At 45.2% G+C, this 27,496-nt stretch overlaps 1 protein-coding gene across 2 annotated transcripts in view; it reads right to left on the minus strand.

Moving 5' to 3' along the window:
- Positions 1-27,486, minus strand: part of DIS3L2 (DIS3 like 3'-5' exoribonuclease 2) — a 260,081-nt gene extending 232,595 nt beyond the window's left edge. Inside the window, exons 1-4 of one of the 2 annotated variants that reach the window (XM_075938149.1) lie at positions 27,372-27,476; positions 23,867-24,595; positions 585-743; positions 155-297 (exon numbers count right to left, since the gene is read on the minus strand). In XM_075938149.1, coding sequence (XP_075794264.1) covers positions 155-297; positions 585-743; positions 23,867-24,575 — 1,011 coding nt within the window. In that variant the 5' untranslated portion in view covers positions 24,576-24,595; positions 27,372-27,476. Of the gene's footprint in view, positions 1-154; positions 298-584; positions 744-23,866; positions 24,596-27,371 lie in introns of both variants that reach the window. The other variant, XM_075938150.1, reaches the window with a different exon arrangement.
- Positions 27,487-27,496: the final 10 nt, after the last annotated feature.

A 27,496-nucleotide genomic window follows, 5' to 3' on the forward strand; every position in this document is an offset into this window, starting at 1 on the left:
CAGAAAGGGGAAAACTGCCTCTGAGAAACTAGATCACCACCAAACAAGACATAAATGCATTGTACTGAAAACTCCCAATATATTATGTGAACATCTATGATTTTTACAGGCTTATCTATATCACAAGAGCAACATCGTGTGATGTTCTAGGCACCTGGATAAGCTCTCCCCTTTTCAATCCTGCTGCAACATCTTCCCTTGACATGTAGGCTTCAAATACATTCTTCTTCCTCCCTCTCATGGGTTTACTCCGATTCTTCCTATCCCCTGGTGTCGAAGCAGCAGCATGGGGCTCTCCTGCAAATACAAATCCACAAACGTTACCTTTCTAGCCCAAGTCTGGATGTGTGTTTTAACAGCAGTCACCACAAAGCTTTGTACTCAAGGTTGAATCTTTGAGGGCCTCTTGCCTGGAATACCAACCCACTGCAACAAAATAACACAAGACTGGAGGGACCATCTCTTACAAATAATCAACAGCCTTTCACAGTTCCACTTTCACCCCGACCCCTCCTTTATCAGTGCCTCAGCCTGCATTTCAGAGCAGCTTATTTCTGAAGTGTATGCCCACTTTGTTTTAATACCTCTGGGAGGTCCCAGTTTTTTAGGGTTTATTCGACAGTCTGAATTGTTCATTGTTTCTGCCTGTGATTCAGAGAGTTGCCTCTTCCTATCGAAGTTCTGGGGAACTCTGGTTGATTCTGAGTTGTTTCTGGTTCTTGCAAAACTTCTCTTGTCTCCACCTAGAATCAAACACAGGTTTGTAATACAAGAAAAAAAAATGACCCACTTTGGTTGTGCTCATGTTCTCAGAGAATCAAAGTTAAATGTCGCACCCTATGTGCTATGTTCACTCCCCCAAAGAAAAGCCATTTTGACTAGGCCTTTCTTTCAGAGTTAACTTGCAATACAATCTGGGCCCTTCATAACTCTTCATTCCGCCATTAACTTATTTTACAACAAACTAAACGCTGAACATTCCTAAACAGAAGCTTGGATAAAGTATTTCCATAATCCCGTGAGATTTTTTTAGAATGTGCAAAAGGTGAAATAGTTCAAAACTTTTCAAAGTTGAACTTCCCAATCTCTCCCCTCCCCTCTGCCCATCAAACTCCCAGGTAGTGATGAAATTTAAATTCACTCAGAAGTCCATTACAAATATAAGAAGGGCAGAAGTGCAAAAGAAAACTAAAACTCTTTGAGATAACTAAGTAACTACCCAAGGAAATGTACTGAGGACTCAATACAATTACATATGTTGACAAAGCAAAATACATCCAGTTTGCTAAGAAAAGGCCATAATCATAAGGTGCCATTCGAGAAAGACTCACACTTTCCTTTCCTGTTGTCATCTCAGACCATCCTGACAGCCAGGAGAGCAAGCAAAAGCCTCCAAAACTTATGCCAATACTGTTTCATGGATCAGCAGATTGGAATGTGAGACAATGCAGCTGCCCCCCTTTGCCCTCCGCCTGGATATTGAACATGTCATCACAGCTCTCCCTTCCAGACCCTACTGGCTACAGGCCCAGGAACCAAGCCTGTACCTGCAAGTCTGAAAATGTATGGCGGCCAACTTATTTTGTTCACAGACTAGCCACGGTACAGTACAATTATAGTGTGTATAGTATGTCTAATAAACAAAACCCTCAAATGCTGGTAACTGAACAGCATAAGAAATAGAATAAGAATTATAGGCAAGGCAGAACTTTGTTCAGCAGTGATTTGAATGAAATGCTGAGCTACAGAGAGGCTGTTCCTCTGAACATCAAAAGTGACCACGCTGTGAGGAGCAAGGCCTGCTAGTTGAGCCGAGAAGAAAGAAAGTCAAACAACCTCTGAGGCTGGCTCAGGCAAGTCTATGGAGAGTTTAAGTACATCATCTAATCATGAGTGAGAGTCCCAAAGTGAACAGGGAACCTGTGGAGTAACAAAAATGAGAACAAAAAATGATTAAAGATCCAGAAAGTTTGACCTATAAAGAAGGATTGAAAAAATTGGGCTTGTTTAGTCTGGAGAAGAGACGACAGAAGAGGAACTCGATAACAGTTTATAAGGATATAAAAGATTGTTAAAAGGAGGAGGGTGAAAAATTGTTCTCCTTAATCTCTGAGGATAGGACAAGAACAATGGTCTTAAATTGCAGCAAGGTCACTGTAGTGAACATAAGAGAAACATTTCTGACAGTCGGGACGATTAAGCACTGGAATAAATTGCCTAGGGAGATTGTAGAATGTAGAATCTTCGTCACTGGAGATTTTTATGAACAGGTTAGACAAATATCTGTCTCAGATGGTCGAGTCAGGAATACGGATGTTAAAAATATAAAACATCATTAACCACGTAACTGATACAATTTCGATCAGTTACACAGTTAACTGGGCAGCCGCAGCTCCCAGTCCCATAGTGCTGCCAGGGCTGCCATGGCTTCCAGGCCTTTAGGGCTCCCAGTCGCGCTGAAAGAAGTCCCAAGCTTGCTTTGCCAGAAGAGGGACAGAGAGTAGAAAGGGATGAGTTAGCACAGATGTCTGGACACACAGATTAATACCAGCAAAGCATCATTATTTGAGGTGAAAGGCAGAGAGGAAGTAAACAGACGGCGTCAATCAAGAACTGAATTGCAAAAGACTCCATAAGAGAGATCTCTAGGTGCAAACAGTGAGCGGAACCATAACTCAGGGAGCCAGAGACACCTCCAGAGCCAAGAGAGTGATTCCCAGGGGATGGAAAGGTAAGTCCTGCAGGACAAGCCAAGACAGAAAAATCTGAGAGTGAAGAAGGTGGTTGATTACACAAACAGCAATTTCCAGGATACAGACAGAAACCCTTGTTCTCTCTAATTTTTCCCGCCCAATACGACAGTGATGTATCATGTGCCAACAGGTTGAGTGTGGGAGGGGGCTTAGACTTGGGGCGGAGGGTTGAGGGGCAGGAGTATAAGGGTTCTGGCTAGGGGTGTGGGCTCTGGGGTGGGGCTGGGGTTGAGGCGCTCAGGCCAAAAACAGATGATTGGAGTGCAGGGGTGTGAGGGCTCTGGGATGGTTCTAGGGATGAAGGGCTCAGGCATGGGATAGAGGGTTAATACAGAAAAACTCTGGTGGAGGTGTGAGCTCTGGGGTAGGCTGGGGCAGGGAGTGGGGTGGGTGGGTTTGAGGCAGGGGGCTCCAGGACTGGCCCAGGGTGGGGGGCTCTGAATCCTGGCCACTCTGGCCACGGCGGGGTGGTGGTCTTGGCTGCTCCAGCCAAAGCAGGAGGGCTCTGGGGCCAGGCTACCTGGTGGCAGTTGCGTTCAGGCCAGGGGAAAGGTGCCGACCTAGAGAACGTAGCCAGAAACCTATATAGAAATCTGTCCTGGATAATATGAGGGAAACAAAGGGGTAACTTTCTGAAGCACTTTGCTGTTTGGCTTTTCCTAACAGTTTCAAAGGCAGGTGTCAAGTATCAGAGGGGTAGCCGTGTTAGTCTGAATCTGCAAAAGCGACGAGGAGTCCTATGGCACCTTATAGACTAACTGAAGTGTAGTAGCATAAGCTTTCGTGGGCAAAGACCCACTTCGTCAGATACATGCATCTGACGAAGTGGGTCTTTGCCCACGAAAGCTTATGCTCCTACACTTCAGTTAGTCTATAAGGTGCCACAGGACTCCTCGTCGCAAAGGCAGGTTTATTTTTTACAGGTGTTTATGAAATGAATGATCACAATGGTATATTTTAGAAAGTAGAAGAATTATGGACAACTGGAGGAAATATAGAGTGTAAGGGTATTAATAAAAGACCAGATGCTACAACAGGCAAGGGAATTACAAGAAGAAGGGACTAGATGGCTATAAAAAATGTGCCAGGAACTGGAGAATGAATAGGGGAGCTATTGGGAAGTCACAGTATTGCTATGAGTTAAGGAACCTTGAATAAAAGGGAACCAAAATCTTCACACTACACCAAGGAAAACCTGGGAGGGAAGAGAACGGAGGGTGTCGGAAAAGTGATAAGGAGTTTTGGAAATGAGCACCGGGCTACTTAGTCCCTTGAGTACTGCACGAATGGTCTTCACTAGCACACCTAGCTATCTAAATAGATTTATATTAGAATTAGACATTGCAGGCCAGGTGTGCATGACCACCGCCACAGGTACCAATGGATTACCGGTAGTGTGGTTCACCATCCTTTGCCAACATAGCTAAAATCAGCAATGCACAGGAACGTGAAAGGCAACCTCCCAGAGCCAAAGGGTGGCAAGTAGTCACTCCCAGGTAACAGAAACTTTAAAAACTTAAATATAGTGGTCTACTCTCCTGTGGTCCTTAGCATTCATTGGACTCAGATAAGCATATGGAACATTATGATGAAACGGACCACTTGAACGACATGATATATCATTCAGCATAGCTGGCAAACAAGCTACTTCTCATAACCATTTTCTGAAAGCATTTTGTAAAGGTGACACAAGCCATAAAACGTAGTTTTAAAATAAGAGATGCCTGTTTCAATCTACCTGATTGGAATGGATCAAATTATATATCAATGTTTTGCTTAGGGTGTGAAAGGTTAACCGATTAAATGGTTACCACTGCAGGCTGAAGAAGCTCCCCGCCTACCGCAGGCCCACAGGGGACTCACAGGGAGCCCACCAAATAGAGGGGCTGCTCTCATCCGGCAACAGAATTCACACTTTCACCTGCCACGACAAAACTTTGTCTTTCACCAGGGTAAGGGGGCTTTAAGCACCTGTGCACAACAAAAGTTTTGTTGATCAAGTGCAAGTGCAGACATACCCTAGATTTTTTTTATTGTAGCCAATTAAAACCACAAGAGCTATTCAGAGGCAAAATAAAATTATTTAAATTGGAATTTAGCCAAGCCATTGGCTGCCACCCTTAGCTTCTAAAAAGTGCGATATCACTGTTAATTCATACAAAAAGCTATCAGGACCCTAAATTTAAGATTCCTGGAAAAGAGGGCCTCTATAGCAACCTGGTGCCCTTTAACAACTTGCTAGACTAACTCACCACTAACTCCAAAGGACAGCATAACCTACTAAATCACCAACAGCATACGTGTGAGACCTCCCATCTAAGAACCAACACAATCCTGCTTCACTTGTTGGATCTGACCAGATCACACTATAAGGTCATCTGGCTAGAGGACCCCTTCTTTCCTTTTTAGGGCCTATCAACTAAAATCACCACCATTATTTGAACTTTCAGCTTTGTTTACATTGCAGTTATTTACATTTTTAACCCAAATCCTCTAGAATCATCTGAGACCATCATAACAACTCTGCATGGTAAAACTCCCAAGGAATTCACCCCCATTGTCTATTATCTCAACATTTCAAATTTTTAAACAATTTGATGTGGAAACACTTGAAAGGAACAATGCGCTCTATTGTTCAATAACTTTTCCAACAGAATTCCTCCACTTACTACTTAGCAATATTGGCCCATGAGTAAGTCTGAACCCTCTCTCGCAGCAAGTCTACACTTAAAATGTGGCACTGATGCACCTGCACCACAGTAGCTCTTTAAGGAAGATGCTATAAACCAGTGGTGGGCAACCTGCGGCCCACAGTTGCAGGCAGCCCACAAGACATTTTGCAATGTACAGAGTTGCTCGAGTCCTCTGGGTTCCGTCCGTTTTGTTTCTTTCCTACCGATATTACTAAAATGATGTGCATGTAAAGCAAGGGCACATTAAGTGAGGTGCGGGCTGACTGTACACAACATTGACTGAGAGCGCTGCCTCTGCAGCCAATCAAAGCGCTGCTACGGGTCAATCAGCACACCCCGCAAATTCTGGGGATGCAAGCACAGTTAGCAAAACTACTCAATCCCAGGAGTCCACCTTGGTTATGACAATCTTGTGGCCCACAGAGATGAAGGAGGGCCACTCAAGCAGCCCACTCACTATTTACCCCCTTTCTCCAGATCATTTATAAATAGGTTGAATAGGATTGTTCCCAGTACGGACCTTTGGGGGACACCACTAGTTACCTCTCTCCATTCTGAAAACTTCCCATTTATTCCCTTTGTTTCCTGTCTTTTAACCAATTATCAATCCACGGGAGGACCTTCCCTCTTATCCCATGACAACTTACTTTACTTCAGAGCCTTTGGTGAGGGACCTTGTCAAAGGCTTTCTGGAAATCTAAGTATACTATTTCCCCTTGTCCACGTTTGTTGACCCCCCTCAAAGAACTCTAGTTTCCCTTTACAGAAACCACGATGACTCCTCCCCAGCAAATTATGTTCATCCATGCGTCCGACAATTTTATTCTTTGCTATAGTTTCAACTAATTTGCCCAGTATGGTGTTAAACTTAAAAGTTTGTAATTGCCAAGATCACTTCTTTTTAAATATTGGCGTCACATTAGCTATCTTTCAGTCATTAGGTACAGAAACTGATTTAAAACATAGATTACAAACCATAGTATTTCCACAACTTCACATTTGAGTTCTTTCAGAACTGTCGGGTGAATGCCATCTGGTCCCGGTGACTTGTTATGGTTAAAGTTTATCAATTTGTTCCAAAACCTCTTCTAATGACACCTCAATCTGGGACAATTCCTCAGATTTCTCATCTAAAAAGAATGGCTCAGGTTTGAGAATCTCCCCAATATCCTCAGCTGTGAAGACTGAAGCAAAGAATTCATTTAGTTTCTCCACAATTACCAAAGGCTACGTCTAGACTGCAAGCCTCTTTCGAAAAAGCCTCTTTCAAAAAAGAGCATCTAGACTACAAACAGTACTTTCGAAAAAGCAAGCAGCAGTCTGGATGCTCTCTTTCGAAAAAGCACAGTCTGCATTACATAGCGCCTTTTTTCAAAAGAGCGCTTTCGAAAAAAGGCGTTATTCCTTGTAAAACAAGGTTTTCCACAGTCAAAAAAACTGCCACATTCTTTCAATTTACTTTCAAAAGAACGCAGAAGCAGTCTAGATGCAGGGGAATTTTTCTGAAAAAAGGTCACTTTTTTTCAAAAAAATCCTGTAATCTAGACACACTCTTATTGTCTTTGGGTACTCCTTTAGAATCTCACTCAACCGGGGGCACCAATGGTTGTTTAGCAGGCTTTCTGCTTCTGATGTACTTAAAAAACATTTTGCTATTACTTTTTGATTTTTTGGCTAGCTATTCTTCAAACTCCTTTTTTACTTTTCTTATTATATTTTTACACTTAATTTGGGTATACATTTAAGTTGGGCCTCTATTATGGTGTCTTTGAAAAGTTTCTATGTAGCTTGCAGGGATTTTACTTTTGTCACTGTGACTTTTAATTTCTGTTTAACTAACCTCATTTTTGTGTAGTTCCCCATTCTGAAATTAAATGCCACAGTGTTAGGCGGCTGAGGTGTTTTTCCCACTAGAAGGATGTTAAATTTTATTACATTATGGTCACTATTTCCAAGCGGTCCAGTCATATTTACCCCTTGGACCAGATCATATGCTCCACTTACGACAAAATCAGAATTGCCTCTCCCCTTGTGTGTTCCAGAACCAGCTGCTCCGAGAAGCAGTCATTTAATATATCCCTACAGCTATATTCTTATTATTAGAGCATGGAATTACTACCCATAGAGAGTCTATGGAACATTTTGGCTCATTAAAGATTTTTACTGTGATACTATGTCTGTGAGCTAGAGAGCAAGTCAATTATAATGCAAACCAGAATCCAACACTCAGAACCAAAACTGGGACTCAAGCAACCAACCACAAATCACCACTCAATGGATCTGACTCTGGCACCATAAACCTGAGTTTACCCTAGCTTCCCTTTTACATCATGATGAAGTTGGTGCTAGGTATGGCTTATTGTGGTCCCTATGATCACCCTTTAAAAAACAAATCACACACACACACACACCCACACCCACCCACCCACCCACCCACCCCCTACCTGAGTGCCATTCTGCCTTCTGGAGCACAGCTGCACTTTCCTACCATCACAACTCGAAGGCCAGGCTACACTAGAAATATTTTCTGATATAGAAGTGTCAGGGGGTTGATTTTTTTCCCTGCAGCTTTTCTGTACTAGCATAAGCCCTTGTGTAGACACATTTATAGCTATATAAAAGTGCTTTCGCTGGTATAATTTATTTCATTTGCTGAATCAGTATAAACTACACCAGCTAAAACACTTTTTTACCAGCAGAAGTTCTGTTTATACTAAGAGGGTTTTTCAGGTCTAGTTATGCTGATAACAAGTACAGACTAGGCCTCAAAGTCCCTCTTCCGTGCTCTGCTGTTTTCTGCCAACAGCTATATGTGAGTATTATGTTGAGGACATACTATTCCCTAGTGCTTTGCCTTTGTTTAGCATAAAGAAATATTTCCTAATACTCAATTATACCACCTACCTGATATGTTCTTTGGAACATTCACCTAAACCGAGAGGCGATCAGAATCAGCAACTACCCCCCATTTCTCTGATTCCATTTCAAATGAAAACTATGCCCAACTCCTGTGGTTTTTCCTACCAATTCTCCCAGGCTATGCTAGTTCTTAAGGGACAGCCACATGCATCTCACCAATTATGCAGGTTACATATAACATCTGCCTAGGGCTTTTTGTTTTATATCATACACAACATTACAGCATCCAAGTTCCTTTCCAATTCCATTTATTTAAACAAAATGACAGTTTAAAAGCCACCTTGATATTTTCTCATTCTCCCAAGAGTCTCAAAGCTCTTTAATATTTTACCACTTGTAAAAAGGCAAAGTTTATAACATTTGTTACGCAACTTTTAATCTCTGTCTTACCAGTGACTTTCAATATCTGACACATTACATAATAAAGTTACCAACTCTCAGTCTCACTACTACAGTATCGGGTGCCAAGTCACTACATCAAGCTGTACCATGGACAAGAACTGCAAATACCAGTGAAGCGATGTCAAATGTTCACAATGTCAGTGCAAACATTGGTTCTACACAAGTCAGAAGTGACTTTAGATATTTATGTTTTGCAAAACATTTTGAGGATTTAAGAGATTAAATGTCTTTAGAGGGATAACAGCCAAGTACTGTGTGTGTTTTTGTTTAACAGAAAGGGGGAAAAAACACAGACAGGGGTTGGTGAAGCTGATGAGAGAATAAGAGTTCTGTATCAGGAGAAAAAGATGATCATAAATCACGCCAGTCAGAATTCTGCATTAGTCAGTCACAGAGTGACAGAGTCATTTTTAAAGTCACGTGCTATGTTCCCTGGAAATTCAGCTCCATTCTAACTTGCCTTAAAAGACCACCATGCTCTATCCAGTGTTGCCTTCTGTGCTGATTTAAGAGACTACAGAGATCTTTGATAATGATCTTGATAAAGAAATACACCAACACACTTTGCCATCTACCCTTAAACAAGCAGATTAAATACAACAGCTCAATGATTATTCCTGAGGGCAATCTGCACCACATAATTAAAAATTCTGTGCCCAATATTTTAAAATTCTATAAAATTCTGCAGTTTATTGGTGAAATGTGGAAGTTCTAGCATGGCAGTGCAGAGCACAGGACAGAGGTGAGAGATCCCTGTGCAGTTCTCATCCCCATCCCCAGACTCAGGAGTGAGGCTGAACCCAACCATGACAACACAAGGACAGGGACTGCCCCAGAAACACAGTGCTCTGGTTTGTCCAGGACGATGGAGCAAACAAGATGCACAAATATTGCTGAGAAATCCTGTCCACATTGCTAAAAAGGATACTGAACCAGCTGGTTTCAGGAATGCATTCACATCTTGACTTAGGCGTTGTACCGGGGTGAAATTTCCTTGCTGCCTTGGTTCCCATATGAGTTTTAACCATGTGGCATATGACCAAAAACCACACTTAGAGCAGACATGTCACTAGAACTTGTTACACTCTCACTACAACCGGGGCAGGGCCTGACCTAATTTTTCAACATGGTAGGAAGCATCATCATCTTATAGGTGGGACTAGCAAAAAAAGAGGTAAGTGACTTGTCCAGGACCACATAGGAAGTCAGTAGCAGAGCTAGAATCGTGTTCCCAGACCCATGCTCAGCTTGGCACACCACATTCTGGGGAGCATACATTGTCTACAAATGGTGCATGTCTGCAAGTCGGACCTAGACTAGGGCATCTTTTTAAATTCATGGACGCATGTATCCCCAGAGTTCAGTACAAAAGTACCAGTAAAAGCTATCTCCCCTTTGTGCACTCTGAAAACTCAGGTGCCAAGATAGATGTTTCTTTTTAGATAGGATGTGATTCAGAAAATAAAGTTTATGCTGTAAGTCGGCTTCTTAAGTGACATCCCCAAAGCCTAACATATGCCCACTGCAACCCACTCACTTATGAGGAGCACTTCTGCACATCCTTGACTTGTGCAAGATTCAGGCTTGTGTATCTGGCAGGCAGTACAAACAGCGATTCTAATCTTAAACTGGCGTGGTGTTATAGAGTGACGGAGCATCTGAGCGCGCCAAAGATCCCATTCCAGATACTGAACTAAGGTTTGGTAACAAAACTCATTTAGCAGAAATAGGCTAAAAGTTTATCAAAACAGTTGCTCTAGCTGAGTAAAGGAGTGCATCAGCATCGTCAGGGAGTAAAGGCTGCTCCTCTGACTTCCAGGACTTTCTATGAACTTACTCCACCCTGCTGCTGACCTCCTAACTACCTACTCCGCCTGCTGACTCCATTCCTTCACGCTTGGACTCCTGATCATAGATGTGGGTTAGTGCTGCCTCTGCTACCCTATTCTCCCCCTTCTTTCTCTCTGACTCATCTTCTCAAGTTTCCCTCTTCTCTTTACTTTAAGGCAGATCCACTGTGAAAAGGCTTGGGCAAAACTTCATGAAGGATACGATTTAAAACTAAAACATTGTGGAAGCTCACACTTTGGTTTCTCGGGTTCTCAACAGTTTGAGGGAAGCAAGCAGAGGGACTAGCAAAGATAGCCAGGAGGCCCTGAAGAGGAGAGGATCATTAAAAGAGGAGAGAGAACACATAGGAGGGCTGAAATGACTTGAGAGGTGAGACAAGACTGCATGTTCGGGTTGGAACAGACCAGTCCTCATGTATTCTGCAGCTGCTGAATTAAACCACTTGCTGCAGAAACGGGCTCCAGAATCTACTTTTTTCAATTTAAAAAGAAGATATATTTCTAGTCAGAGTTATGGAGGGCAGGAAACTCACAAACGTGAACTGGATGTAGTGCTGCTTGCCTGTATCTGCAGAGAGCCTGAAACAATAGCTCTAAGCAGCATGAACTACCAATGCATCTCCTATGGACCCAGAGGGTCTTGGGCTGCACAGTATGGCATCTGTCCAAAATGTCATGAAGTTAGGGATGTTAAAAGTTGGTAAAACAGGTAACCGCTGAAAATCTCAGCGGTTACACAGTTACATACCACGGGCTCTGCAATATAAAGCTTAAATAAACTTTATACTGCAGAGCCCACAGTGAAGCCTCCTCAGGAATTGGGTTGCCAGCCCCAGGCCGCCTAGGTCTCGGAGAGGCAACTTCCCTGCAACAGGGAAGCCACCTCCCTGGGAGCAGAGACAGCAGCCCTTGCCCGCCCCGCAGCAAAGATGCCTCCCTGGAAGCCAGCTGAGTGTAACCGACACCATTAACCAACAGGGCTGCCGGGTGTCTGGTATTGGCCTGGACAGTCCGGTATTTGAGGCTCCTGTCCAGTTTAAAAAAAAAACGGAAAATACTGGACGTGTAAAATGTCTGGTATTTTCTGTTTTTCTTGGACGGAAGGCCGCTTGGGACATTCTTCCCCTCCCGTGTCGGGAAGCATGGTGATTTAAAGGTGCTGTGAAATTTTTTTTTTTGGTGGGTTTTTTTGCTCAACAACTTTGGTGCCTCGTTTTTTGTTTCTCAACCAATTTTTTCCTCACCATGTTCGGTATTTTTTGTGAAACTATCTGGCAACCCTGTTAACCAATCAGCATCAGTTAAAAGGTTAGTCGATCACACTCTACTACCCCTACAGGAAATTCAGCATTTCTGTCACAGAATTCACTATTTTTCTACAATGATGCACCCAACATTTTGCTTTCTGTCATGCTGTCCAGCCCTGCCTGTAACTGTTTCTGGTACTGAAGAGTTCCCCACAAGAAGGAGTTAACAGTATTACAGTGCGTACTCCCTGCACTGGTGTATGAGCCAGGCAGCAGGGGATCAGGGGAACAAGAACTGGAGTCCAACTTGCATAAACAGAGCAAGGGAGAGAGATGTGTAGGCTGGTGAGGCAGGCAGACTAGAGAACAGTGTAGCAGTCGAGACTGACACTGCTGAAGATAGCTCTGTTTCCTCTCTTCTTTAGCACTCATAAGGAGAAGGAGATTCTCAGTGAGTCAGCTGGACATTATAGGAGCCAAAATTTGGGAAATGCTAGAGAAGACACATATACACATACTGAGAAGTAATCATGGTTGAACAGTTACGTAAGTTTACATAAGCGAAAATTTTCAACTAGGGATATAAATGTATAACCATTTAAAAGGTTAACCCAATAACCCCAGGCTTATGGGTTACCATAACGGTTATGCACAGGCTCCCGCCCCGCTCCTGGGAAGCTGGCTGCCACCCCACGCTGCTGGCTCTGTATCAGAGGAAGCAGTGCAGGGGTAGTAGCCAACTCCCTGGGAGTGAGGCTGCAGACAGGAGCCAGTGCATGCTGAGAGCCGGTTTAAAAGCCAGCTCCCAGTATACAGTGGCTCCAGGGGGGCTGGCTGCCACGCCGCGCTGCTCCCTCTGATATAGAGGGAGCAGCATGGGGTAGCAGCCGACTTCCTGGGAGCAGGACTGGCAGATGGCAGACAGTGTGCACTGGGAGTCAGCTTAAAAGCCGGCTGTCTGCACACACCAGCTCCCAGGGAACCGGCTGTCGCCCAGCACCGTGAGTGCATGTAACCACTGACATTTTCAGTGCTTTCACAATTACCTGCTTTTTAACATCCCTATTTTCAACAACGAGCCATAGCGGCAGGTATTTGTGTGGGAGCAGCAGCGCCAACGAAGCTACTTTATGGCAACACAAATTAATATTGCTATGGAATTTAAGGGCTGCAGCCACAGAATATGTGAGACTCTGGTAACAGAAACAGAAGAGAGTTCTTAAAACACATACCACAATAACTCCTACAAGAGCAGGATCCAATCTCTCCAAAAGAGCATGTCCTAGATATTAATACTGATACTACAGCTGATGTTAGCCAAAAACATTACAATTGCACAAGACGTAGGAATGCAACATTCTCCTATCAAAAGCAGCACAGAAATTTATGTTTCATTTCTACACCATTAGAAAGGAGCTTCCTATTTCTCATCTGTGCCTCAGACAGGGCTATAGCGTAAATCCACTTCCCCCCCCCTTTCCCATATCTTATTACAGAGATTAACGTCATCTGTAGGATAATAAATTGGATCTAGAGAAGAAAATTATTTGCACTTACATGATTTCCACAGCAACTGGCATTCTCCCTTCTACTGACCAGACACTGCAGCCTCCACTAGGTTACATGCTCATATTTACTGTTGCCAGGTAAATAACAGGGAGATAACAGCATTTCTGAAGTGCTGAAATCAGTCACATAAGAACTAGTAGACTTTTTAGCTCTCTTCTAAAAAGTGCATCCTGATACAAAAGCAGAGTTTGTATAAATTTGTGGCTTTTTCTTTAGCAGAACTCCTTTATGAGGGACATGAGCCATATGAAAGCTCTTATAGTATATGGAAATAGAGGCAAAAATCTGAAATGTTCCCCCTCACCAGGACCTGCATTACTTGAGTGTCTACCTCCATAACTCATTTAGCGAGGCTGTCTGATGGGTTTTCCAAGCCTACCCCCTAATTCCACAATGAATAGTCCTCAAATGCATTCTCTCTGGAAAATGTAGAGCCATCATCCAAAAGCTGCACTTGTTTTTTGACTATAACAATAGCACCTTCAGCTAGATGCACTATCTCCCGACGTAAAGATGTTAGACAATGCCAGTACATTTCACAGGCTGCGCAAATAAGCATGAAAGAACACAGATAGAAAATAGACCTGCAGGGAAGTCTCACACAGCATTTGACTGGACTAGAAAATATTTTTCTGTTTAAACAAGATTGAGGAGTTAAGTTGCTGACGTGACATAGACCATGGCTCATCCATGTCCACATTTGCCCATTAACTCTGATATTGCCTTTGATGTTAGCTAGGATGATGCTTACCATGGTGTTGAACTCCTGAGTTTTTAGTAACCATGATGTTTTTGGCTCTCTCAACTCTTCACAATCACATTTAAACATCAGATTTCTCAGTGAAGACAAGCCCCAAGAAGGTACTTGCCAAAGAAAGTTTTGCTCTCCTTCATGACCTTGCCTCTGCAGAATCATGCTGTGAGACTGTGTTCACAATCCTGCAACACTGGAATTCACTTAAAAACATCAGCTGTTAGAGCAAATGTGCAATCCACTGTTTCAGACTTCTAGCACCAAAGGTATATGCCTCCAAACATCCTGCAATCCCTCTCTAACTCGAGGCATCTTTTGAACTTCCAGGCTAACATGGAAGAGGGATAAGAGTGTAGGGATGTGAAAGTTTAACCAGTAAGCATCCCAGGTGATGTTTACTGATTCCGGTAAACTGGTGGGAGCTGAAGCAGCTCCCTGCCCATAGCAGACAGGGGGCTGCTCCAGCCCCACTGGATCCACCATGGACAGGAACACTCCAGGCCAGAGAGCGCAGCCCCTGCCCATGTCAGGCCCAGGCACATCACAAGCAGGGGGGGCCACGGTGGGTGGGCAATCCTCTCCAGACCCTCCCACTTACCCCACTTTAATCGGTTAACCAGGTAAACATCACATTTAACTTGTTAACCAATTAAGTGGGATTTATACCCCGAGTACAGTGTGACTCCGTGAAGGCATTATGCACTGTCATATGTGTCAAGCTCTATTTGGATAGAAATTCTGATTCATTTAAAAATGCCCCCGAAACATTTTATTTTTTTCCATTAATTAAAACTATTTTAAATCTGCTGGATACACGGGGGGAAAAAAGGTTCAACTGAACATGTTTTGCGTTTAAAACTAATTTACTAAACAAAGGGCATGTTATCTGAAGTTAGTGAACTGAAATGATTGTTTCTGTTCACCATGTCCTTCAGGATGTTAGAACTGGTAGATCTCATCCTCCCACACAGCACTTTTACATATAGATTAAAGGAGGAAAACAAGTTTCCTGCTTTTTTCAATGCCCAGTTGTGTTTCTAACCTCTGAACAAACTAGTCAATTAATTGAACTAGCTCAGTGTTTTTCCCAATTTAATTTGGCCATGGAACCCTTTTGCCTGTCAGAATTGGTCAAGGAAAGAAAGAAAAAAAGGCCCTGACAGACTCGGATGTGTAAAAAAAAATTTTGACTGTCTCTTTAAGAGGGGGCAGGGGAGTGCTGCATTCTCGCAGAACCCTTACTTTGCGCAGAGAACCAGTTGAGAAACACTGGACTAGCTGAATAAACTGAAATGAAGAAAATATTCTCTCTTCACCTACAGAAGAGGCTACGGCTGACAAAAGCTTGGGTATCATCTCAACAAACTCTGGGTCCAGGGGCTTTGCCAGTGACTCAAACCACTGTTCAGGTGGAACTTTCTTTAAAGCTTGACAGCAAACGTGAACTACTTAGTATTATTTTTTGTATTTCATGTAGATGATTTTGACACAGAATAAATTCATGCCTTAACATAGGATGACAATTTAAATGTTTACTTTTGAAAACACAAAAACAAACCTGTATAATGGGGAACCTCAGGCCCAGGGACTGGATATAGCCCCCAGGTTGCCCGGATCTGGCTCCTGAGCTCAGAGTCCCGTCCCCCCAGCATTGGGAAGCCTGCACTGGTGCTCTAGCCTCCTTGCTGCCCCACAGCAGGCCTGGAGCACACAAAAATCTACCAGGCTGGGGCCCTCTAGGCTCTGGTGAGCAAGGGGAATGTGGGGGGTGTCTTTCCCCTCAGTTGGGAGCTGTGTCAGTGTGGGCAGAGATTTTTTGCTTGTCACTTGTATGCGGCCCCTGATTGATTTTTCTGTGGGTCAGTGGCCCTCGACCCAAAAAAGGGTCCCCAACCTTGCTGTGTAATATTTAAATTAAAACAGAAAGCAGCATAATCTCTGTCAAGATGTACAAATATAATTAGGCAGACAAAAAGAGTATGGAGAGCAACCAGCAAAAGACACAAAAACCAACAGCAAAAAAAATGTTTAAGTACTGCAAGGCTATGTCTACACTACGTGTTTTGTTGGAAGAAGCAATGCAAATGAAGCGCTGATTAGCATTTTTTCACTCTTCATTTCCCGTCCGTTTCTGCGAAAGAGGGTTTTGCGCAAAAACATGCAGTGTGGATCTGTCCGTTTCCGAGGCATACAGAACTTGCACAAAAAGGGGTTTTTACGTAAAACAGACATGTCCACACTACATGTTTTTGTGCCAAACTCTATTGTGAAAAAACAGGTCGGAATACATTATGCAAATGAAGCACGACAAAATGCTAATCAGCACTTCATTTGCATTGCCTCTTCCAACAAAACACGTAACATAGACATAGCCCAAGAGTAGGAAGCCTGTCAACAATCAATGGGGCCACTGGACCATGAAGGTGCTTAAGTAGCACTTAAGGAAGACAACGCCATTGCGGAGAAGGTAAATTAATTCTTTGCACTGGTCTTCACTGCAGAGGATATGAGGGAGGATTCCTATTCTTTGAAGGGAACAACAAACGTGGGGACAAGGATAATATAGTGGATATTGTGCACTTTCAGACAGCCTCTGCAAGGTCCTTCCCCAAGGATCATAAACGGGGGGCTCAAAGGGTGTGTCTAGACTACCTAGTTTTGTCGACAAAAGTGGACTTTTGTCGACAAAACTATACCAGCGTCTACACTACCGCTGAGTTCTGTCGACATAACGTCGACAGAACTCAGCAGTTTTGTCGACGCTGGTATACCTCATTTTACGAGGCATAACACCTTCTGTCGACAGAACTCTGTCGTCAGAAGGTGTTATTGCCTGTAACATTGCGTCCAGACTACGGAGTTCTGTCGACAAAGCAGCTTGCTTTGTCGACAGAACTCAATGTGTCTGGACACTCTTTGTCGACGGAAGTTTTGTCGACAGTATCTGTCGACAAAACTTCCGTCGACAAAACGCGGTAGTCTAGACGTACCCAAAGTCATGGCTGGCAGAACATCTGTGGACAGAGAATTTTCACAATCTGTCCAGGGAGTGCTGGCGGCAGAGGTCCCTGTCCCCCAATCACCATTGCTTCCCGCCACCACCCTACCGTCTCCCCCAGGGAGCCGCAGAGAAGTAGCCATGGTTTTGTTGTTGCAGCCCTGTTCACCCTAGGATATTAAGGAAATAAGGTGTGTGAGACAACATATTTTATTGGACCAACTTTTGCTGGTGACAGACAAGCTTTCGAGCTTACACAGAACTCTTCTTCGGGTCTGGGCCCAAAAAACTTGTCTCTCTCACCAATACGCACTGATCCAATAAAATATATTACTTTACCCCCACTTGTGTAACACACTGGAACCAACACAGCCACAGCAACACTGCATAAAGCCTCTTTGAACAGTGAGAGGAGGCTGCTGAAGCCAGAGAACCGCACTCAGCAGAACAACAGAGGTTTTGCAAATGTTGGAAGAGTGATATGTTCACCCTTCCCTAATGCCTCCCTGCTTTGAAATGGGTTCCACCCTATATAGTAAGGCATGGGAACTCACTGCACTGATCTGTGAAGGCAGCACCATGAAGAATAAAGCCACGTACTGGATTTAAACTGGTTGAGATTCCATAATGTTCCCCACTGAACTCTGATCCTCTTGCACACAATCCCACGCCTTTACTGAGATCTGCAATGCTGGGTTATTATCTGTGTTACTTTTTCGAATATGTGAGACAAATAAAGACAGGCCCACCGATGAGAAGGCAAAGGGGGGAAATTGCCCTGGGGCCTGGAGATTCAAAGAAGCCCAGAGTTCTTGGTCGCCGCTGTGGCTACTGTAGAAGTGGCAGTGGCCGGAGCCCAGGGCCCTTTTGAATTACTGCCGGAGCTCTGCTCTAAGGCCTGGAGGCTGGGAGAAAGGGGAGAGAATGCTGAAGTCTGGGTGTCACTAAGGGCTGAATGCCCAAGGCCGCCCCTTCTGGTAGCACAGAGTCAGCCCCCACTACACCTTGTCTCGGAGTCTGCAGTGGCTGTTGGGGTTAAGGAGAAAGAGTGGGATTCCACATAGCTAGAGATTTCTTTAGTCTCCACGTAAACCAGGGTTTGCTTGGCTGATTGGAGGGGAATCGAGTTAGGAGTAATGTTATATTCTCCTGCAGCCCAGAATCCCAGACACAGCATTTACACTAGCTCATAAAAAACAACAAAAGGAAACTGATGATGCACAGATTGATGTAGCTTCATTATGCAAGTGCAGCAACCTGTGAAAAATAAATTACGTAACTTGAAAATTAAATGTTTTGAAATCTAAAGAATGAAAAGTTTAAGGTCTTATCTATGTAGTAGGTTAATTCATATTAGAGGGGTGCCAGGTCTAACATGGGGTACTCTAACCAGCCCACACGGACGCTGCTGGTGCACATTTAAAATCTTGGAAATGAAATGACATCATGCAGTAGTAAACTTCTAGTGCACACCAGCAAGATCACCACAGGCCAGTTAATGGACAGTAAACTAGCGCACATTAGAATTTACATCCCATGAGTGTGATGGAAGATACCATGCAGACAAGCCCTAAGATGTCAGAAGACTAAAAGGATTTTTTTTTTAGTTTGGAAAAGAGAAGACAGAAGGACATGATAGCAGCTTTCAAGTACCTACAAGGGTATCACAAGTAGGAGAGAGAAAAATTATTCTCCTTAGCATCTGATAATAGAACAAGAAACAATGGGCTTAAATTGCAACAAGGAAGGTTTAGTTTCGACAATAGGAAAAACTTCCCATGAGAGTGGTTAAGCACTGGAATAAGTTGCCTAGGAAGGTTGTAGAATCTCCATTATTGGAGATATTTACAAGCAGGTTAGACACACCTGTCAGGGATGATCTAGATGGCACTTGGTCCTGCCGTGAGGGCAAGGGACTGGACTTGATGACCTCTCGAGGTTGCATCCAGTTGTAGTATTCTATGTTACAGGCAGTCCCCGTTACGTACAAGATAGGGACTGTAGGTTGGTTCTTAAGTTGAATCTGTATGCAAGTCGGAACTGGCGTCCAGATTCAGCCGCTGCTGAAACTGACCGCCAGTTCTGACTTACATACAGAATCAACTTAAGAACCCCAAGCGTCCCCAAGTCAGCTGCTGCTGAAACTGATCAGCAGCTGATTCCAGGAAGCCCGGGGCAGAGCAACTCTGCCTCGGCCTTCCTGTAGTCAGCGCTGGTCAGTTTCAGCAGCGGCTAAATCAGGACGCCTGGGGCAGAGCAGCTGGGGTGCTGCTGGGTTGCTCCAGTAGCGGAACCCAGCAGCACCCCATCTGCTCTGCCCCAGGCGTCCTGATTCAGCCGCTGCTGAAACTGACCAGCAGCGGCTGAATCAGGACCAGAGCAGCTGGGGTGCTGCTGGGTTGGCCCAGTAGCGCCCAGAGCTGCGCTGCGGGGCCAACCGGCAGCGCCCCAGCTGCTCTGCCACAGGCGTCCTGAGAAAAGCCTAGTCTGCTGCGGGGGGGGCTGCCCGAGCCCCCCCCCCCCCCCCGCGGCTTTGCAAAGCCGCGGGGAAGCCGGCAGCGGAGCAGCCCAGGCGCGCCTGAGCTGCCCCGCTGCCCGAGCCCCGCCGCGGCTTTGCTCCGCATCTTCCTGGTCTGCAGACCAGGGAGACGCAGAGAAAGCCCCGGAGTACACGGGCGGCAGGACCGCGAGGTCCCGCAGTCCGTGTACTCCGGGGCAGCCCCGTTCGTAACTGCGGATCCGACATAAGTCGGATCCGCGTAAGTCGGGGACTGCCTGTATTTTAAAAGCATCCCTTCATTAGTTGTTTTTCATTATAACAGTGCTCCTTTGGGAAGCAGAAAAAACAGCAAAAACTATGAGAAACATTTATTCTGGTTATACATTATAGGATAGATTTCTGTATAGTTTCTCAGCAAAGCCTGTTACACTAGGACTCAGTGCCAAATTCAAAGACGAGTCTTTTTGTTTATCTCCGCCCAAGAGACAATCCTGTTGCTCCAACAGAGCCTCAAAGAGGCTAAGTCTGGCTTTGGGTGGGATGGGGAATACTGAAGGGCAGATGCTTATTGAAACTTGGCTTATCCAGGCAGCTCTTCAATCGGAACACGCTTAAGCCTAGCTAGGTAGGAGAGGCTTGTTCTAGAAAGAGTTTTTCATCTTTTTAATGGGAGCCTAGGTCGGAGTGAAGCAGAAGTCAGATCACAATATAACCAGTACGACATGTGGGACAGAGGTGAATGTACATGAGGAGCTCTTCCCAGGTCACTGGAGTTCAAAGACAGAGGTGCCTTCATTGTTGTGCTTATAAGCAGCACACGGGATCTTTACATTTTGGCTACATCATGTGCTGCTAGCTTTGCAAGGGAGCAATAAGGATTGTAATCAGTCTGAAAATGTTTACAATAAATTGTTTTAAAATCTTTGTTTTGCAGCAAAAAAGCAAGCAATGTGTCTGGGAAGTTTCACACTTCTCCTTTACATAGACGGAAGGATCAGATATCTTGCAGCGTAGCAGAACTGAACATCTTAGAATGCTTACTAATGAACCTCTAGCATACAATATACATCTTGACAATGCAAGCCATTCAAGGATCTCCAAAGTAAGCAGGGTGACCGTGTTTCCCTACTCTGAATACGGGATTAAACGACTCGCTTTCAAGCAAGTTCAACGGTAGTCAGTCAGAACTGACATTTAAATTAATGCCAAGTTGACTGATCCCCTGTTAAAAAGAAATACTGTGCAGATGAGTTCTTTTTACCTTCTTGTTAAGGCTTCAGGGTTCACATGGGGAGGGATGACACACACTCCCCATATTCCCCATACACACGCAGGGAGAGGTCATAAACACACACTCCAACTGGAACTGGACTGGAACCAACAGTCCTGATTCTCCCTGCCAGGGGACAGACTAGCCTCTCCTGGTACCTGGCACCACATCTTCCTTGGGCAACATGTGGGGAGGGGCAGGGGGTCACAGGGTAACATTCTCCCTCCCGCCACCACAGATTTCTGCCAGGGTCACTCTGTGCGAGAGGGAAGGGACAAGAGCTGCTTCCAGATGCAAGTGGGGGGGGGGGAGGGGATGACCAGGCTGGTGTCTTCGCACAGTTTATCCCTTATCTTTCCGCGCTCCCCAGTGGTGGAAGCAGCTTGTCCTTGCCAGACCACAGTGTGTAAAAAGCAGCTACCGCCACCGGGCTGCTGGCCACCAACATAACCCAGCAACCTCCAGTTCCCTGGCGACAGTGCAAGCAGGAACGGGTTAAACCTTAAGGATACTTTGTGCACCAAGGCCCAGGTAAACTGGCTACCCTGGCCAGAAAGGAGGCTTAGCAAAGAAGAGTGCTTAGGCGGCAGAGCAGCCCCATTTACAGGGGGCAGGACAGGCAGGCGAATGAAAAGGAGGCGGCTGTGGAGCCTGCAGGTTCAGGACATGAACAGACTGGAAATCGCTTTCCTAGCAGAACACCAGAGCCTAGCTGATGGTGGAGAGGCCTTCCCCATAGCAGCTGTGTGTGGTGCTTTGCCAGAGACAGTGAGGGGAAGAAGCAACCTGTTGGTGAGCCAAACATTCTGACCAGGGGCTGATTCTCCACCCAGTGCTGGAAGTGGGATGCACCCCGGTGGGGGGGATATGGAGAAGCAGCAGAGTTCAAAGGAGCAAAGCAGGGAGAGGACAGTAAAAGAGGGAGCACTCGAAGGGCTGATGGGTGAACAGCAGAAATGACATGCAGCCGGCCGCAACCTGGCACCTGTCTACACTCACTCATCACTGCAGCTTGCAGCACAGAGCCAATGCTGCTCAGAGACAAGACAGGAGACTGGGTCCTGCTGGCCAAGAGCTGGCATGCAGCGGGGGGCTGCACTGACGGATTGGCAGGGGGAGCTGCGGGCCCCGCATGCTACATCTTAGTCCTGCCAGAAGCCTTGCACAGCTACTCCTATTGTCAGCCATTGGTCCCTCCCCCACCCACCATGGATGGGCAAGTGGCTGGCAAGCAGGGATCTGGCCACGGTAGGACCAACCCAGTACTGATGAGGGGGGAGACAAAAATATGGGATAATTTGCCTTCTTTTAAGAAAAAGCCAGGACATCTGCAGGAGAACTTAAACATGGGACTGTCCCTTTAAAAATGGGACATCTGGTCACCTGAAACATAAGTTTCATGCAGAACAGAAGCATTAAGTCTATATGGTGTCAATACAACGAAAGCTATTTAACATCTGCTTGGTGCATAGACTGTTTCATAACAACAACATGAAGCTCCTGAAGTAAACGTCCAAGTTTTTTCAAAAGCTGCCAGCCCATATCAAAGAACACAATAGAAAAGTGGACTGTTTGAGCAGACTGGTGCAAAAAACACAAAAGTGTTTTGTGTACCTCATGCCAAAATATTGCATAAAAGCAAAGGTGCATTTAATTTAAGTATCTGTTAGAGAACTGGACCTGTTAAACACAGTTTGCATAATCACATGAGTCAACTTCGAAAATCTCATGAAGATAATTATCCCAGGCACCGGATCTGTGGGCCCTGCCTCTCAATTATGGGAATCAGTGTAAACTGATATTCTTTGCCCTGGTTCAGTGATGAGGTACAGTTTTGCAAGTTTTGGAAATGTTATACATTATTAGATTCCTACTCTGTGGCTGTGATAAGCACTACTCCCACTTAGCACACTGAAAAGTTGATCTCTCTTCTCTGTTTATTGCAGTAAACTTAATGTAGTGACATATATCATCACCTGCAACAGAGTGCCCTTTGGCACAGACTAGCCAAATGTTTCACCGTAAATACTACACAATAGAAAAAAATCAAACCCATCTACACCAAGAGGGGAAATCAAAAATGCCTGACAGTGAGCTAGTGGTCAAGAGGTATTTTTTATTTCACCTAACAGAGGCTGATTTATTTTCTTGCCCTACTTTCCATATGTGGTAGTTGAAGAGATACAGTCCCCATATTGGCCCAACTGTACTCCCTTTGTTGGCATTGTCAAAACAACAAGCAACTTCAATGGGAGCAAGACAAGCTCAGTACAGAAAGCCCCCAACTTGCAATGTGACTGGTTCCAGGGGAAGCGTCGCAAGTTGGGAGCATCGTAACTCGAACCCTCATTTACAATAGGCGCTGTGCACCATCATAAATGCGGGTGGATGTAAGTTTGTTAAAGACTAGTCGACTATCTGATAAGCATTTGCTGACCCCGGGTTCCGGGGAAATGCTGCGGGGAGCCCAGGATAAGCTGGGGATTCCCCAGCTGACCCCGGATCCCAGGCTCCATGGCTTTGCTATGATGAGAGTGCATTTCAAAGACTCCTTGTGCATTTCAAAGAAGGCACCGGCCTGCAACCGGGAGTCAGCAGGACTTCCTGCTGGCCCTGGGCTGTATAGGGAGTTCCGCATTCCTCCTTTGACACGTACTAGTCACTTAACTGCATTTTAACATCCTTAGGCCAAGGACATAAGTGGGATGGGGGGGTGGGCCCTTTCCGCACTTACAAAAATAGTTGTAAGTGCGGGGGGTCAGAACTCGGGTGGTCTCAAGTCAGGGCCTTCTGTAATTGAAAGTCACATGACATTAACAAATATTGTTGTTTTCAATGCCTCTGAATTTTGCATTAACAAATGCACTATTCATACAGCTTTTTAGAAGGCTAAAACCAGTGAACAGCTCACCTTGAATTTGACCAGTGGACAAATGACTGGTTTTCCTGGCATTGGCTGAAGGCAAATCCATACTAAACTGCTCAGCAGTCAAGTGCTCATCCGCTTTGTCCAGGTTGGCAGGACACGGGTTCCTTTTCTTATGTTTGTTCTTCCATACCACCTCTTCATCCTTTTCTTCAGACCCAGAAGATTTCAGCAGAGAAATGCCTGGCCTCAGACTGTTCGATATTCCTCTCCCACCCAAGGCATCACTCACTTTTAACAAGTCCGCTTCAGCTCCAGGCTGTTTTACCTGGTAATCTTCCTCTCGCTCAAGGTCTCCATCTCGGTCAATGCTGGGATCGCTTTTATGAGGCCATCTGTTAGCAAAGCCTTGGGTTTTATCTTCATTCAGTTTCTCAGATCCTACAAGCACAAGCTGCTCCAACTGGGCTGTCTTGATTGGTGAATAGCTAGGTGCATTCAAGCCATTTCTTGCCAGAGCTTCTCTCGTCATGCCTCTCTTCACAGAGGGTTCTACATCGGAACTAGAGTCATTGAGGCCACTCTCTTCCAGCTGTATCTTCTGTGCAACATGATTTAAATAGGATCGGAATCGACCGCTGTGGTGCTTTTGCACAAGCCTGGCGTAAGCATTCTTCTGGGGGAGAGCAAACTTGTTTAATCCATCTTTGGCAACTTGAACAGAAGCACCTTTCACATATCCCAGCTGATCCATATTTCAGTAATATGCCCAGACTTTAGCATTGTAAATAGACACAGGGGGGAAAAGGGTTATTTTCTCAAAACAAAGGATCAAGGATTGATCTTACATTAGCAAAGATGTGAAAAAGTAAATTAAATTAGGATTTCCTGAGTTTTAAAAAAATCCAATGGTGATAAACAGTTCAGATTTTACTGTAGAATTATCATATCCGAAGCTACACAACATTAAATTACTATCAGTAATCCAGAAGTGATAAAGCTATAATCTGCCAGACCATATCTAGCCATAATCCATCCAAATAGGGACCTGGGCTAAATTCTTACATTCTAATTCTGAATGATTCCTTTAATCCTCTTTTACTTGTCTCTGACAAATCTTGGCAAATTAGGGCAGCAACTGATGGACATATCAGGTGTATCAAATTGGATGCATCAGAAAATTTTATCATGTCCATCTCAGCCTTTCCAAAAATAACTGCATCCTTTGATGCAGTTTAGATGTTTCAGTAACAAGGACAAATCTCTTGTCACTTTGTTTCCTGCAAGCAAAAAAATAGTATCTTATTTTCCACCGTAACTGACAAGGGGTAGATCTTTGAAGCCACACTACAGGAGGGCTTTGTTTCCGATTCTAAAGCTGTCCAGTTTCTCTTTCCACACAGTAAACGTATGTTCACAGTACAATATGCATATAGTGAACTCATTAGAATAACTGACCATCTTGCAACGGCTCATCAATTTCTGGTGTACATAGTAGATAAGATTGTTTTCAAAAGGACCAATTTCTCTAGAAGGGCATTACTACCTGTGCTTTGATGGCAAAAGGATTAAGTGAATTCTGAGCAGCAGAAGTGAAACAGTATGTTTCACCAAGCAAGTACTCAGCAAAGTTATAGGTAGAGACAGGATAAAATCACTATTGGTGTAATGTCAAAAGGCAAAGTTCAAAGGAGTAAAAGATGTAATGGAACCCAACACTGGTGCATCTCCACAGTGTTTTTGCTGCATATTGCAGAGATCCAAAACAAAACAAAAACAAAAAAACATTTTAAAAATTATTTTTTTCATCTCTCTCACTTCAAATTCCTCACAATCTAACTGATAGTTAACTGTTCCAAATCAAAACAAACATGTAACCCCACCTGAGCTACTCATTTGCTGAAGTATGAATTGACAGTCTAGATGGGCCCACTCATGCAAAATGTAGCAGACACTGAAGTCTAACAAACATACAGATGAAAGCATGAGCATTGCCTTTATGAACTTTTCTCCCCACCACTTTCCATAGTGTAGGGCTCTGTGTATATATTGTGCAGAACAGGACTTTCTTAGCATATAGCTTCAACTGGAAAAGCCATTGTGTTCTCGCTCCCCCCCTCCATACTGGATTTTTTCCCCTTGCAGTTGCCTATCCTCTTCCCCACTGTAGTAGTTACAGTGAGGATAGGCACATTTGTTTTTTCTTTGTACATATACTTTTTTCCTTTACGTATTGCTCTGGTATATACAGTACTGGGCAAAGGATGCCCAACAGAGACTAAGGTTTGTGGTACGTTCTAAGTTTCAGCACAGTGTGCTTTCTTTAGTACTTTGAGTAGTATACACTTTGCAACTTGACTTAATCAAGAAACTGAGCAAGTATGCAAATAGTCTTCATAAAGCAATACAAAGTCAATATAAGAGACTAGTTTTGCAGCTCTTCCTAAAATTTTCCATATATCCTGGCATATGTAGTCTTTTCTATTTGATGGCAAGATTAGCTTACCACTAGAGTTATTGTAAAAGCCCTCAGAAAGGTAGCTGAATCAAAGAACAGAACTCTGTAGCACTTTAAAGACTAACAAGATGGTTTATTAGGTGATGAGCTTTCATGGGCCACACCGGGTCTAATAAACCATCTTGTTAGTCTTTAAAGTGCTACATAGTCCTGTTTTTTGATTCGGCTACACCAGACGAACATGGCTACATTTCTATCACTCAAAAAGGTAGGTCTCCTTTGCAAGAATTAATGAAAAAAAACTTCTATGTTCCTCAACCTGTTACAATCCCTCACCAGTGCAGTTTTATCCTGTCCTTGCCTATACATAGCTGGAAAAAAGACTCAGCCCCTGCTTGAGATGTGGTTAGGGGGGAACCAGAGGACTTGAAAGCTCTCCCCAGTTCCAGCAGCCAGGAGGGAGACAAGGGAAGGGGAAAGAAACGTTGTGCAGCAGGCAGGTGGGAAGATCCCTCCACTTCCCCCAGCAGCCAGGGAAGGACGTTCCGAACTGAATGCACCTCTCAGCCAGAGGCCACTGTGAAGGTTGCATGGGTCGTTTTAAAAGAACGGAGCGGGGTGCGCAGCACGAGGGGCCCGCGGCGGGACTGCATCGCGTTCGGAACACGCGAGCCTGGGCTGGCATCGGTCCCGGGTTAACAACGGGCAGCCCCGCACCGCACGCGTGAGACCAGCCCGCCGGGACCCCGCGGCTTCGTGTCCGCGCCTCGCTGGGCGGCACGTGGCTCGGCGGCGACAGGGCTGGGAGACGCCCCGCGGGAAGGCTGAGAGCGGCTGGCGCAGCCCCCGGGGGGGGGGACCCGGCGAGCTCATCTCTTGACCCCCCCCCCGGCGAGCCGGGAACTGGCCGCCTCCGCCCGCGCTAAGGGCGCCAGGCTCCCAGGCGAGCCGGCCCGGGGGGGGGGGGACTCGCCGGCAGACTCCGCCTCGGCCCCCCGGGGGGGAGATACGAGGCGCGCGCCGCCAGCGGCCTGGAGCCGGGCCGGGGTCCCGCGGGGAGCGGGGGCAGCGCCCGCCGGCCCCGACACTCACCGGCCGCCGCGCTCCCCCGCCGCGCCGCTCTGCGCCGTTTAAATGTCCCAGCTGAGGGGCGCTCCGCCCTCTCTCCTTCCGGGTCAGAGGTCGCCTACGGGCCGCAGCAGGGACCAGAACGCCTC

This window comes from Pelodiscus sinensis, chromosome 10 (genome assembly GCF_049634645.1).
Source record: "Pelodiscus sinensis isolate JC-2024 chromosome 10, ASM4963464v1, whole genome shotgun sequence".
Taxonomy (NCBI): domain Eukaryota; kingdom Metazoa; phylum Chordata; order Testudines; family Trionychidae; genus Pelodiscus; species Pelodiscus sinensis.